The sequence below is a fragment of the Oryza sativa genome, chromosome 2, assembly GCF_034140825.1.
Source record: "Oryza sativa Japonica Group chromosome 2, ASM3414082v1".
In the NCBI taxonomy this organism is placed as follows: domain Eukaryota; kingdom Viridiplantae; phylum Streptophyta; class Magnoliopsida; order Poales; family Poaceae; genus Oryza; species Oryza sativa.
This window is the reverse complement of record NC_089036.1, coordinates 7234254-7249740: the sequence shown is the minus strand read 5'-3', so window position 1 is coordinate 7249740 and position 15487 is coordinate 7234254. Positions and strand designations below refer to the sequence as shown.

Here is a 15487-nt window from a genome sequence, read left to right as displayed (position 1 = left end):
AAGTCCTGAACTCTCTGAACCTGCACCAATTATTCAGAGTTTCAGATATGGGCGATCGAGAATCACACGAGTTTCTTCAGCTACAAGAGACGGTAGTAGATACAATCTCGCCCCCCCCCCCCCCCATTTCTGCCGAAAAGACAGAACAACATATGTATGTAAAGCATAAAAAAACTTTCGACAGAACAGAATAAGAACATTTCGACTAGGAAACGGCAATTCCATTCTCACTGCATGTCCTTGCTTTCGAGTGCCGTATCATAGTGATATATAATCGCATATATATCAAACGGAACATATTCCAAGTAATTGTCTTGTACTACACCAGAAGGTGATCATCCTTTTCATGCTTCTAATCTTAAATACATTCAAGTTGGATGAAAGAGGATAGCATAGTGCTCAACTGACAACTCACATGTCTCTATCAGAGCATCTTTCAATCACTAGAGGATTGGTGCTAAGGAAGCTATACCGAAGACTTGACCTGAGGTAGTGACGCACTTCGATGGTGGTTCTCTCTCTGCCTTAATTTCTACTTAAGATCACTCCGACGCCATGTCTGAACATCCAAGAACACACCACACTCGCAAAAAATGGCTGTCTACAACATCCTCATCCTCTTTCTACTACTATTGCTCTTCTCTCTATCGACTGCGCAGCCCAGCGCCGACGAGCAAAAACTACTCCTAGCAATCAAGCAAGATTGGGACAACCCAGCTCCACTCAGTTCATGGAGCAGCACCGGCAACTGGACTGGTGTTATCAGTAGCAGCACAGGTCAGGTCACTGGCCTCTCCTTGCCAAGTCTCCATATAGCCAGACCAATCCCAGCCTCCGTTTGTAGCCTCAAGAATCTGACCTACATAGACCTCTCTTGCAACAATCTCACCGGTGATTTCCCCACGGTGCTCTACGGTTGCTCAGCTTTGGAGTTCCTTGACCTATCCAACAATCAATTATCCGGCAGACTTCCGGACCGCATTGACAGGCTATCGTTGGGGATGCAACACCTCAACCTGTCCAGCAATGCTTTCACCGGCGATGTGCCGTCGGCTATTGCAAGGTTCTCGAAGCTCAAGTCATTGGTCCTTGACACTAATAGATTCAATGGGAATTACCCGGGTGCCGCCATTGGAGGCCTTGTGGAGCTTGAGACGCTGACGTTGGCATCCAACCCATTCGAGCCGGGTCCAGTCCCAAAGGAGTTTGGCAAGCTGACAAAGCTGAAAATGCTGTGGCTGTCATGGATGAACCTTACTGGGACCATCCCTGATGATCTGTCGTCATTGATGGAGCTCACATTGTTGGACTTGTCACAAAATAAGATGCAGGGACAAATCCCCGAGTGGGTATTGAAGCACCAGAAGCTCGAGAATCTATATCTCTATGCAAGCAATTTGAGTGGCGAGATTGGTCCTAACATCACAGCTCTCAACCTGCAGGAGCTTGACCTGTCCATGAACAAGTTCTCTGGATCAATACCAGAGGACATTGCAAACTTGAAGAAGTTGAGATTACTATATTTGTACTACAACAATCTCACTGGACCCATCCCGGCTGGTGTTGGTATGATGCCGGACCTCACCGACATCCGTCTCTTCAATAACAAGCTCTCTGGGCCCCTACCCGCGGAGCTTGGAAAACATTCAGAATTGGGGAATTTTGAGGTGTCCAACAACAACCTCTCTGGTGAGCTACCGGATACACTTTGCTTCAATAAGAAGCTCTTTGACATTGTGGTGTTCAACAATAGCTTCTCCGGCGTGTTCCCGACGAACCTTGGGGATTGCAAAACCATCAACAACATCATGGCATACAACAACCACTTTGTTGGGGACTTTCCCAAGAAGATATGGTCATTCGAGTTGCTCACCAATGTCATGATTTACAACAACAACTTCACCGGCACTCTACCCAGTGAGATATCATTTAACATCTCGAGGATTGAGATGGAGAACAATCGCTTCTCCGGTGCCCTCCCGTCGACCGCCGTCGGTCTGAAGAGTTTCACGGCGGAGAACAACCAGTTCTCCGGTGAACTGCCAGCTGACATGTCTAGGCTTGCCAACCTCACCGAGTTGAACCTCGCCGGCAACCAGTTATCCGGCTCGATTCCGCCGTCTATCAAATCATTGACAAGTCTGACCTCCCTCAACCTTAGCAGAAACCAGATTTCCGGTGAGATCCCTGCCGCAGTCGGGTGGATGGGCCTCTACATTCTTGACCTCTCCGACAACGGGCTCACCGGCGACATACCTCAAGATTTCAGCAATCTCCATCTCAACTTTCTCAACCTTTCTTCTAACCAGCTCTCCGGCGAGGTCCCGGAGACGCTGCAAAACGGCGCCTACGATCGTAGCTTCCTCGGCAACCATGGCCTCTGTGCCACGGTGAACACGAACATGAACCTTCCGGCTTGCCCCCACCAAAGCCACAACAAATCGTCGACGAACCTGATCATCGTCTTCTCGGTGCTCACCGGCGTCGTGTTCATCGGCGCCGTCGCCATCTGGTTGCTGATCATCCGACACCAGAAGCGTCAGCAAGACCTCGCCGGGTGGAAGATGACGCCGTTCCGTACCCTGCACTTCTCCGAATGCGACGTGCTCGGCAATCTCCACGAGGAGAACGTGATCGGTAGCGGCGGCTCCGGCAAGGTGTACCGCATCAACATCGGCGGCAAGGGCAGCGACGGCATGGTGGTGGCGGTGAAGCGGCTATGGCGGACGGCGGCCAAGTCGGACGCGAAGAGCGACAAGGAGTTCGACGCCGAGGTGAGGATCCTCGGGGAGGTAAGCCACATCAACATCATCGACCTCCTCTGCTGCATCTCCGGCGACGACACCAAGCTGCTCGTCTACGAGTACATGGAGAACGGCAGCCTCGACCGGTGGCTGCACCGCCGCGACGACGGCGGCGCGCCGACGGCGCCGCTCCAGTGGCCGACGCGGCTCTGCATCGCCATCGACGCGGCGAGGGGGCTCAGCTACATGCACCACGAGTGCGCGCAGCCGATCATGCACCGCGACGTCAAGTCCAGCAACATCCTGCTCGACCCGGCCTTCCGCGCCAAGATCGCCGACTTCGGCCTCGCCAGGATCCTCGCCAAGTCCGGCGAGCCGAATTCCATCTCCGCCATCGGTGGCACCTTCGGCTACATGGCTCCAGGTGAGGTTCATCACAAGATTGTTGTTCGTTAATTTGATTTGATTTGCTCGCCATCGATCGAGCTAGCTCATGAGAGTCAAGTGTTCGACGATATGTCTGTCTCGCGGTCGCAGAGTACGGGTGCAGAGCGAAGGTGAACGAGAAGGTGGACGTGTACGCGTTCGGCGTCGTGCTGCTGGAGCTGACGACGGGGCGGGTGGCGAACGACGGCGGCGCGGACTGGTGCCTGGCGGAGTGGGCGTGGCGGCGGTACAAGGCCGGCGGCGAGCTGCACGACGTCGTCGACGAGGCCATCCAGGACAGGGCGGCGTTCCTGGAGGACGCCGTGGCGGTGTTCCTGCTCGGCATGATCTGCACCGGCGACGACCCGGCGTCGCGGCCGACGATGAAGGAGGTGCTCGAGCAGCTGGTCCAGTACGACCGTACGTCCAGCGTGGCGGCCGCCTGCCGCGATGACTCCGGCGGCGCACCGTCGTTATCGAAGGGGAAGAAAGACGGGAAGGGGAAGAGCTCGTCGGCGGGAACGACGGCCGGGAAAATGTGGGGCGCCGGCACCGGCGACGAGGAAAGCGGCAGTTTCGTGGCGCATCCAGTTTAAGCTGACGTGGCAACTACACGAGTCGCTGTAAATTATGTAGTTGGATGTAACGTTTTCTACTTCTACTGTACAGCGTAGTGAAAAAGGGGGTTATGGGAGGAGGTTGAGGGGAAGGGGAAAAAGGAAGATCAATGAGTTTGGAGTCATGGCCATGATTAGAGCTTATGATTAGGACACCGTGATCGGTTGTGGACCTGGTGGTGGAGAGCCGCTGGAGATGGAATAGACGGCAAGACGGGGGTACTTGCCGCCGCTGCTTTAGGCTTTGTTCGGATAATCTCCATAAGGGAGGAATTAGAGGGGATTTATTTCACACCTATTGTGGTGTGAAATTATTCTCCCTCAATCTCTTTCAATCCTCTTTAATTCCCTCCAAACCAAATAAGGCCTTAGGGAAGAGAAGGGGTAGGGCAAGGGGAACCAACACAAGTCGCTGCTGCCATAGCGCATCCGGTTTAAAACCGATGTGACACCTCGCTGTAAATTATGTACTTCTACTGTAGAGTGTGCAGGGAACAAACGGGTTGTGTAAGGGTAAAAGTGTGTCCACCATATTTGTGTCCAATTGCCGAAGGCATAGAAGTAAAAATAAATTTTGTTTCAGAACGTGATTGTTTTAAGTTATGTTTACTTGTAGAGATGAGTGCTTGAAAATTTCGAATAAATTAACATGTTCAAAAATATAGATTTTAGAACCCATTTGAAACAAAGGAAAAATCATATGATTGATGTTTCTCACAATTTTTCTGCAACATTGTACTTTTGTAAAATCTTAGTAATTGTAGTCTATTTCCTTGCGTTTCTTGGAACATGAGGGCCCGGACACAATTGTTTGCTTCGGGGAAATCAGAGTTCAGACCCTTACATATATACCTTTGTGTTGTAGTTCTTCCAAAATGAAAATGAGTTCAGGGTGATCCCTTGGCAAGTTTTTTCATCCTATCACATCGAATATTTGGACACATACATAAAGTATTAAATATAGATAAAAAAATTCTAATTGCACAGATTGCGTGTAAATTACGAGATAAATCTTTTAAGCCTAATTAGGCTTAATAAATTTGTCTCGCAGTTTACGGGTGGATTCTGTAATTTGTTTTGTTATTAGACTACGTTTAATACTTTAAATATGTCTGTATATCCGATGTGACACAGCAAAAATTTTTATCCCTGGACCTCTAAACACAGCCTCAGTATATTCAGGAGTAACATCAGACCATTTTCCATATATAAACTGTCCAGCCTGAGTATTCTTTGGCATCGACCTGAGGATCCACTAGCAGAAGAGTCCATTTATTTTTAAGAACCAAAAGACATGTGGGCCTAAATAGTCCCAAATTTCATTTGAAATAAGAGGCCCAAGAAGATTCGCCTTAGTTGTCGAAGACCTTGACCTATTGCAGTCTTGAGTCCTTGGCTCTTTCCTACTCCCTCGGTCCCTCCGTTCCATCTAAAATGTTTTGGCTTTTCCAGTTCTCGTCTAGATCTATTGATATTTATATAACTTTTAAACACATGTATTAAGTCTATACATAAATTCTATGCACTAATCTATTCAAAAACCTAAAACGTCTTATAATCTAAAACAAAATAAAGTACTACACATGATAAGGCCAGTATCACAAATTTAGTGTCGTGCTGCTGGAGCTGACGACGGGAGGGTGGCGAACGACGGCGGCGCAGACTGGTGCCTGGCGGAGTGGGCGTGGCGGAGGTAAAAGGTCGGCGGCGAGCTGCACGATGTTGTCGACGAGAGCATCCAGGACAGGGCGGCGTTCCTGGAGGACGCCGTGGCGGTGTTCCTGCTCGGCATGATCTGCACCGGCGAAGACCCGGCGTCGCGGCCGACGATGAAGGAGGTGCTCGAGCAGTTGGTCCAGTACGACCGCACGTTCAGCGTGGCCGCCGCCTGCCGCGACGACTCCGGCGGCGCGCCGTCGTTCTCGAAGGGGAAGAAAGACGGGAAGTGGAAGAGCTCGTCGGCGGGAATGATGGCCGGGAAAATGTGGGGCGCCGGCGCCAGCGACGAGGAAAGCGGCAGCTTCGTGGCGCATCCGGTTTAAAACTGACGTGGCACCTACACGAGTCGCTGTAAATTACGTGTGGTTCGATGCGACGTTTTCTACTTTCACGGTAGATTGTACTGGAAAAATGATTTGTGCGAGAGTAAGTGTGACGTGTTCACTAGTGATGTCCAATTGCCGAAGGTATAGAAAGGACATATAAGCCCTGTTTAGATTCAACTTTTTACTTTCAACTTTCAACTTTTCCGTCACATCGAACTTTTTTACACTCATAAATTTTTAACTTTTCTGTCATATCATTTTAATTTCTTCAAACTTTTAATTTTAACGTGGAACCAAACACAACCTAAATTTGGTCTCAAACCAGAGCTTATGCAGAAGTCCTCCTCTGCAGCCCCATCCTAGATGGCCGATCGAGCTATACTGTGGTGGGGCGGAGGCGGTGCAGGAGTGCGCGGTCGCGTACGCGAGCACGTGAAAGCAACGGCGGTAGGCGGGATGAGGAAGAGAAGGGAGAAAAAAAAACGGTTTGAGCATGTGGCATGAATCTCAAAGCGATCCAACTGCATAATTTTGGAAGCTTTTTTCTGTCGAAAAAGATTTAGATAGTCCCTTGATTAAACTGTGGAATAGCAATGAAACTATGATGTTTTCTCCCACACAATATATATTAGTTAATCTAGATCAACTGTGCCAGGGCAGGTCCCACTACTGTATAAGCAAACAATTTATCATACCGTTTTCATAAATTTTCTGCAATTTTGTACTTTGTAAAAATCCTAATAATTGTTGTCTTTTTCGTCGTTGCATTTCTTGGAACATGACCAGGCACAATTGTTTGCTTAAGGGAAATCAGAGTTCAGACCCATCCATTACCTATACTTCATGAAACGAATTTTTTTGAGAATTAATATTATTTTTATGGAAAATTGCAAAAGTAGTGGCCAATCGGGGAAAATCGCGAATTTAGGTCCATGTCGAACGGCTGTAGTTCGATAGGGTAGATATCGAACGTTGGGGATTCGACTGGGACCTGTCGAACCGCTGGCGTTCGACAAGCCGACCTGTCGAACGGAGGGAGTTCGACAGGGCCCACCACCCAGCGCCGCGCGGCCTGTCGAACAGCGGGCGATCGATAGGCCCCGCAACCGACCCTGTTGAACAATGGACGTTTGACAGGCCGGTTTAAAACCCTGTGCGCCCAGCCCGCGATGCTGCTTCGATTTTTCTGAGGACCACATCGCCAGCCGCCGCCGAGTCGCCACTTCATCGCCGTGGGCGCCGGAGGGAGTGAGGGGAGGAGCTAGCAGGCCGGAGTGGAGGCCGAGGAGGCGCCGGCTGGGAGGAGAGGGTTGGCAACCCCTCCACCAGTGAAGTTAAGGTATACATTAGTAATCCCTAAGTATGAGGCATAAGAAAGTTTAATAAAAAATTGGTTTGTGATTTGTTAATTGTTTCGCATTGTTCAATGCTAGTATTTATTGTTTGCACGTATTTGTCATTGTTAAATGTTAGTAGAGGTATGTAAGTATTTGTATGGTTAAATTAGTTCTTAGTTAGTACATGTTATTAATATGTTCTGTGTTAAAAAATGTACAAAGATATTATATTTTATTTCGATTATTAAACTAGTCATTTGTTACTAATAGTTGTAAGTTAGTACACGGCAATGTAGTATAAGTTGTAATAGGGTAATTATCGAAGGATTAAATGATTAACGTCAGACAATTTGTCATGTTTTATCAGGATGTCAGGTGATATGCCCATTCGTCTGTATTATGGCGATGCTCCTATACAAATATGCGATAGTGGGGTGGATTTGACTGTATATGCCTTCCATGATACTAGTCTGAATGCACCGGAGTATATGGGTTTGAACGACGTGTTAGGGTGGTTGTATAATATGTTTGGGGTAGATCCAGTGCATGATAAATTTGTCATAAATGCCGTGTGGCCAGTGAGGGGTCAACATGGATGGCAGTGGAGAGTAGTGGAGGTTGCGTCAACCGGGAGTTGGAGGAAGTTTGTTAGTAAAGTAAGGGAGAAAGGCTATAGCCTGGCAATAGTGGTGTAGAAGAAAACATGTGTTGATCGATCGGGGGAGTCAAGTCATACCGTGGTGGAAGAAACTCCGTTGGAAGGTGGACAAGTTGAAAATGTTTGGCGGACTGAGCAAGGTCGAGGGGAAGAAGTAATAGAGGGTAATACACAAGGAGAGGTCATTGTTCGTGGTACTAATCGTGAGGCCAATGACTCAGACGATGAAGAACCGGATTCGCCTATGCGTGTTGATTCAGCGGAGGAGAATGAGGCGGTAGTGGATTAGATGGAAGTGGAAAACGAGGAATACATTGCGCTTGTAGTGGAAGGAGAAGATACAACACTGTGGGACAACGAAACTAACATACCCGATGATTGGACGACCATATCAATGAGTCATATGAAGGTAAACGATGATTTAGATGCCCACTGGTGTTATGATAGTAAGCAGGTGAAAGTTGGACAGATGTTTCATGACAAAGGTCACTTACAAGATGCGGTGAAGAGGTGGGCATTTGACCAGAAGCGTGAATTCAAGGTGAAGGTTTCAAATAGGACGACGTATGACGTGAAGTGCACACAGGGTGGATGTCCTTGGAGAGTGCATGGTTACAAGCCACAACATGACACTTTATGGGTAGCTTCGAGGGTTGAGCAACATACATGTTTGTTGGAGAATACCCGTCTGGTGCACAGGAACATGACAGCGGCATTTGTGGCACAAATGGTATATTCAAAGGTGGTTAGAAAAACATCTTTGTCCCCTTTCACAATAATGCATGACGTAAATAAAGAGTACGGATATGAGATATCGTACGACAAGGCTTGGAGGGCAAAACAAAAATTTTCAGTCTTACCGTAGTTTGTGCGACTTCGTTGAGTGGGTTGATACGACTAATCCACAACGTGACAGGGCACGCCTATATCCATGCAGCGAACCATTATCGGACTACCTAAGGAGGAAGGATGAATACGAACGACGAAAAACTGCCGAATCCTTACCATGGCAAGTGAATCCACTGGGACTCCCCAATTGGCGGGAGCATCCAGAGTGTAGGTGTGGAGACCGTTGCCAGGTCATAAGGTCCGTTCGACAACGAACTCTAGGACAGAGATGCTTCGTGTGTCCTAACATTGTCGACGATGATTTCATCGTAAGTTGCACTAATTTTTACTCACTATGATTACTTCTGTCATATACCTACATACATCCATGTACGGTCATTAATTTCTGGGCACAGGAAGAAGACCGCAAATGTAGTTACGTAAACTGGATCGATACGGTGCGAAGAACTTCCATCGGATCGATGATAACTCAACCTGAGACGACCACACAATTCATTCAAGCATGGATGGAGTACGAGCGCCATGTTCAGTCCGCTAGCTTAAACTGGAGATCAAATCCATTAGGTATACCTAAATGGTCTGATCGTCCCAAATGCGGTTGTAGAGAACGCTGCCAGGTTGCAACGTCCTTCTCACAAGATACATATGGCAGGTGGTACTTCGTCTGTCCCAACATAGATGACAACTTCGTTGTATGTCACATGCTTAATTACTAATTTACATTTTGCTTCGCGCTCCCACAACAATTATTTCCCATTATCTAATTTGATTGATTGTTCAGGGGAATCCAAGGATGTGTGCTTTTACTTCATGGATCGACATGGTCAACCCGACGTATGAAAGCGGAAGAGTAACTGAAGCTGAAACGCAAACAGAGTATAAGAGATTGAAGGATCATGAAGTTGCATTACGTACACAATGACGTAGAAGGGGTCAACAGAGAAGCTTAACCCTGAATCGCTCTATTTCGGCATTTTGTTATGTTATGTTGTTGTATGGGTCATGAATGGATTAGGTTTATCTATTTGTTAGCTAATGTTTCATTCTCTTTTCCATCTATTAAGCTCATTTCTGCATCCGCTGCAATGTATTCAATCCCCTCCTCTTCTTTATCCGTCCTTACTTACTAAATTGCGACAAAGCCATTAAACCAAAAAATTATACAATCAATGAAACTAAGTAATCCAAGTATTTTAACCAACAAATAAATAGTACAATTCCCCACCAAACATTATCAAAACCCTAAACCATATACATAAAACATTACAAAAATATTATCCTTTCTTACATATTATTAAATAAATAACTTATTATTAAAAATAATTTGCGAAATTACATATTATTAAAATAAATAACTTATTATTATTTTAATAATATGTCGAACTGCGGGAGTTCGACACCCCAGCCTATCGAACAGGGGCTATTCGACAGGCCCTGTCGAACTGCAGCCGTTCGATCTCCTTTCCAGTCGCGCTCCGGCTCTTCGATATCTACCCTATCGAACTACAGCCGTTCGACATGGTCCCAAATTCGCGATTTTCCCCGGTTGGCCACTACTTTTGCGATTTTCCATAAAAATAATATTAATTCTCAAAAAAATTCACATGAAACCCCATGCCTTGCTGTTAGAGTTTTATATAATATTAGGAGTAAAGTCCATCATCGGTCCCTAAACTTGTACCACTGTGTCATCCCGGTCCCTAAACTCACAAATCGACCGTCCAGGTCCTCAAACTTGTTCGACTGTGTCATCCCGGTCCCTAAACTTGCTGATCACTCGTTTAGGTCCTCCAACTTGTTCAGTTGTGTCACCTCGGTCCCTAAACTTGGATTTGAATATCATCTGGGTCAAATAGGACAGTGTAAAGACTTTATATTTAAAAATAATTCATAACTTTTTTGTGTGAACTCTAATGAAGACAAACTTTATATCAAATTTGTAGCCCTCGACGCGATCTATAACTTTGTAGTTGATTTTTTTTATTTTAAGTCATTTTTGTCCCAAAATGTAATTTTAAAATTAAAATTTCAAAATCTATAAACATGCAACAATATTTTGGGACCCTAAACAGTTTTAATTCAAAAGCTTTTCAACTACAAAGTTGTAGTTGCGTCGAGGGCTACAATTTTGATATAAAGTTTGTCTTCATTAGAGTTGATATGAAAAAGTTATTAATTATTTTTTGATATAAAGTTTTTAGACCGTCCTGTTTAGGGACCGGGGTTACACAACCGAACAAGTTGGAGGACCTAAACGAGTGATCTGCAAGTTTAGGGACCGGGATGACACAGTCGAACCAGTTTGAGGACCTGAACGGTCGATTTGTGAGTTTAGGGACCGGGATGATACAGCGGTACAAGTTTAGGGACCGGTGATGGACTTTATCTAATTTTCATCTCTGGTCGACTATTGAAAAAAAAGGCTAATTATAAACCATTTGATGATGTGGTTTATAACAATTTAAATAGCGTGAATAGCCAAAGTGTCATCGGAGGCTCAAATTAGTCCTTGATGTTTCAATATATACATATTAGTCCTTCAAGTTTTTATTTTAGTTCAAATTTATCCTTGAACCCACTTAGAAGCCACATGGCCAAACATAACTAACAACTCTCTTGATAAATGACACTTTAACCCCCTCATTCACATATATAAGAGAAAAAAAATCGAATGCAATGAATTTTTTTATAGATAATGCATCGTAATTTATGTAGAACGAAAATAATTATGTACTTGCAAGTGTATACGATAGACATTGCTTAAGTTTGATGTGCACATGTTAAAATAATGGGAAGTATTTCTGCAATGTTATTTATTCATCTTGGTTTTCTCTTTTCTAGTGTATAGTTATATACAAATTATTGGCAAAAAGGATATTTTCTAACAGAAATATTGACTAGAAATAGCCATATGGCATATTAAGTGGGCCTAAGAATGATTTTAAGCCAAAACAAATACTTATAGGACCTACGTGGACAAAATGAAACCTGAAGGACCTAATTGACCTTCGGTGAAACTTGAGGGATTAAATTAGCTATTCACCCATTTAAATATATATGGATTAATTGTTTAGAAGAAAAGACTAAGATGATGAGACTCAATGAGAGAAAGAGAAAAAGGTATATAAATCAATTATCCAAAAACAAAACTAAGTTGATATGATTTTATAAGATAAAAAAAGGAAATGATATAATTTGGACGATATATCAAACATCCAAGAGTTAGAAATAATTGAGATGATATGGCTTAATGAGAGAATAGAGAAATAATATTACCTATACTTAATAAGATGAATTTTATAGATATATAAGAGGCCTGTGTGTCTAATTGTCTATTTCTTCCAATCTGAAAATAAGTTCAATATAGGCTGTGTTTACTTCAGCGCAAAGTTTGAATTTTAGTTAAAATTAAAGGTGACGTGACTGAAAAGTTGCGTGTATATGATAGATTGATGTGATGAAAAAGAACTGAAGTTTGGATGTAAACTTTGATCTAAACACAGCCATATTCACGAGTAATATCAAAGCGCATCAACGATCACTTTTTACGAGATAAATTACAACAGCTCGATGTGTGGTGCTCTGCTATGACATGACGTTGACGTACTCGTTAGCGCTGTACTCCCTTTGTATAAAAAAAACTTAATTCTTAAGTGTGTGTACAATGTTTGACCGTCTGTTCTATATGAAATTTTTTTATGATTAGTATTTTTATTATTGTTAGATAGTAAAATATGAATAATACTTTATACATAACTTATCTTTTTAAATTTTTTTAAATAAGACGGACGGTCAAACAATAAAAACAGAAACCCAGAAATTAAGTGTTTTTGAGACGGAGGGAGTAGAGGTGTAGGTTGTCCGGGCAACGCTTGATTGGTGCTCGGCGATGGCGGCTGGCTGGATTGGTTATGTCCCTTCCTTCCCCTTCTAGCAGAACAGAGGAGCTTATGTGGTGGCTGCAAGGAGTGAGAAGGCGTGGCACTGTGGCAGTGGTTAGGAGCGCTTAGCTCCGTTTTATCTTAAGTTTTGAAGCAAGCAAGAAAAGCTTTAATCCCAGCCTTTTAAGTATTTCCTTTTCGCTTGTTTGTTATTTATGTCAGTTATGAGATTAGGAAAGTATGTACTCGTGTAATCTTTGGTTATGTATATCCACTTGTGAATGTTGTATATGCTAAATTCCTATCTATTATTTAAAAATACAGTAATATCAGAGCATTTTCCACATAAAAACAGTCCAGCCGTTGTACTCTTTGGAACTGAGGATCCACCGGAAAAAAGATTCCATTTGATTTCTTAAGAACCAAAAGACATGTGGCCCTAGTCTCAATTAAAGATTAGCTTTCGTTGTCGAAGACCTTGACCACTTACTTTGCAGTCTCGAGTGTTTGGCTCTTTCCTACAAAGATGTGCACATGTTAAGACCATTAGCCCAAGTCTTCGGTCATCTATGAGCTCTGAGGGCATATCCAATCTCTTCTTTCTATAAAGCTAATACCTATTAAACACATAAAACTTAACATACAAGTATAATATTTATTAGCACTCCTAAAACTTACATGCAAGCATGTCACATCAACCCATTAATTAATCACACAAAACCCAATATGTAAGTATATATTAGTTATATTTACATTTTAGTCTGCTTCAGTCACTTCCTCTCAACCAATCGGAAACTCTTCCTCCTCTCGCGTCACCTTTCCCCGGGTGACTTGGGAGGCGACGCCGCCGCCGCCTTCCTCCTTCTCCCTCCTCCTCCCCCGCCTCGCCACCGCCTGAGCGGGCACTGGCAAAGCCGTGCGGCCGCAAGGACAGCGGCGGCGGGGCCTTCTCTCACCCTCCACGCGCTCGGCGGCCAGGGGCGCTCCTCGGAGCGGCGGCGGCGGCGGTGTCCATATCCGGGCCGGGCGCGGTCGGATCTTGCGGAGGGGTCTCTGGCGGCGGGGAGTGAACGTGGCGACGGCGGCACCTGGTAGTGGACGTGGCGGTGCGGGGTTTGGCGGCGACGGCGGCGGAGGCCCCCAGATCCGCCCCAACTCGGCCTGATCTGGATGGCGATTGCCGAATGGCGGTCAGCAGCAGCTGGCGGCGGCGGTGTTGACTGCTGTGGTGGCGGATGGCGACGAAGCAGTGGCTGTGATGGCGGCGGCAGCGGCTAGCGACGGCGGCTAGTGACGGCGGTAGTGGCAGACAACGGTCAACTTGTGGCGTCCGCGGCTATGGAGGCCGGGGGTAGCGGAGGCCGGCACGGCGCGAGGTGGCGCGACCAGTGGCGGTGGAGGTCGGCTTAGCACGGTGAGGCGTGGCCGGCGGTGCCGTAGGCCTGTTACGACACGGCGAGGTGCTGCTGGTGGTGGAGGAGGCGGGCACGGTGCGACAAGGAGGAGCTGCCGGTGGGTGCGGTGCGGTCTACGACGCACGAAGGCTGGCCGGCAGGGGGCGCTGATGCAGTGGTTCCACGTGCCAGCAGAAGTTTGATGGTGGTGGAGCATCGGAGCGCCAGCTGTGGACTCGCAGGTGGTGATTGGCGGGTGAAAACCCAGCCCAGTCTCGACCAGGCCGGCAACGATGACGTTCGACGCGTCATTCCCCTCCTGAGGACGTTATCGTGACGTCTCATCCCTCAAGTGTGGATGCCGAGCGAAAGCCCTGTCTCGGTTCTCTTTGAGACCTTGACGGATGGGGGCGGCGGTGTTTTCCATCGCTTCTCTTCTTGAAAACGTCGTTTAGACATCCCCTAGCGGAAACCCCCAAGCAATTGATGCAAGCTCGCTCTAGATTTCATCCTCTTATGGCGGCGTCCTAGACACTATAAGTTGGTCACATCAGAGGGCCTAAGGGGAGAAGTGTTTCATTCTTCTCTCTCACCCTCTCTCTCTAACTTCTGAAGACTTGGATAGAGCGGGGTTTGTGTTGATTGTAAGGGTTGGGTTTTGGGCGATCTCGGCTGTGTTTTGTTGTTGGCCTAGCGGCGGTCGGTCATGCTTAGCGGCGGCCGGTTCGGTGCTAGCCTTCTCCTGGACCTGTGTGTTGGCGTTGCCGGTGTGTGGGTGGTGGTATACTTTTTTTCTTTTCCTGGTTACGACTTTCCAGGGTTGTAATCTTGTAATTTTTTTTCTGCTCTATCAATAAACTTTGCACCGTCTTTTGCGAGTTGTTCAAAAAAAATTTACATTTTATGTCATTCTAAAACTAAACATACATATGCTAAATTATCAATCTCAAATCATTTTCATAATATTTCAATCCAAATCATTTCATCATTTTTGCAATATCTAACATATATTCTGCAGCAAAGCGTAGAGCATCATCTAGTTTATCTATATCTACATATCCTATATAGTTGTATCCAATAGCTCAATATGTATTGAGCCGCATCATTTAGAAAGAAAAGTCATTTGATCATTTTCATACTTAATCACAAATTCACAATCATTCATTTAGTAGTTACTATTCCTCGTTAATTAGTATATAAGTCAACATTAGTGATTCAATTAGTGTAGAATATTATCGCTATAAAGAAGTTAGGCCATCACCATATTTAACACCATTGCATACACTGGTGGAGAAACCCTTTGTAGTCCCGGTTCGTAACCCCCCTTTAGTCCCGGTTTCCAAACCGGGAGTACCAATCCGGGACTAAAGATCGCTATCTTTAGTCCCGGGTGAAATAACCGGGAGTAAAGATCGATCTTTAGTCCCGGTTGGTAACACCAACCGGGACTAAAGATGGCTCAGCCACGTGGCCGGCTGAGCCATCTTTAGTCCCGGTTAGTGACCAACCGGGACTAAAGATGGCTCAGCCGGCCAC

General features: G+C 45.7%; 1 protein-coding gene across 1 annotated transcript; it reads left to right on the top strand.

The window, feature by feature from the left end:
* Positions 1-315: 315 nt before the first annotated feature.
* On the top strand, positions 316-4372 carry LOC4328793 (receptor-like protein kinase 5). The gene is made up of 2 exons (XM_015770642.3): positions 316-3168; positions 3282-4372. The coding sequence occupies exons 1-2, from the start codon at positions 594-596 to the stop codon at positions 3764-3766; spliced, it is 3060 nt and encodes a 1019-aa protein (XP_015626128.1). The 5' UTR covers positions 316-593; the 3' UTR covers positions 3767-4372.
* Positions 4373-15487: the final 11115 nt, after the last annotated feature.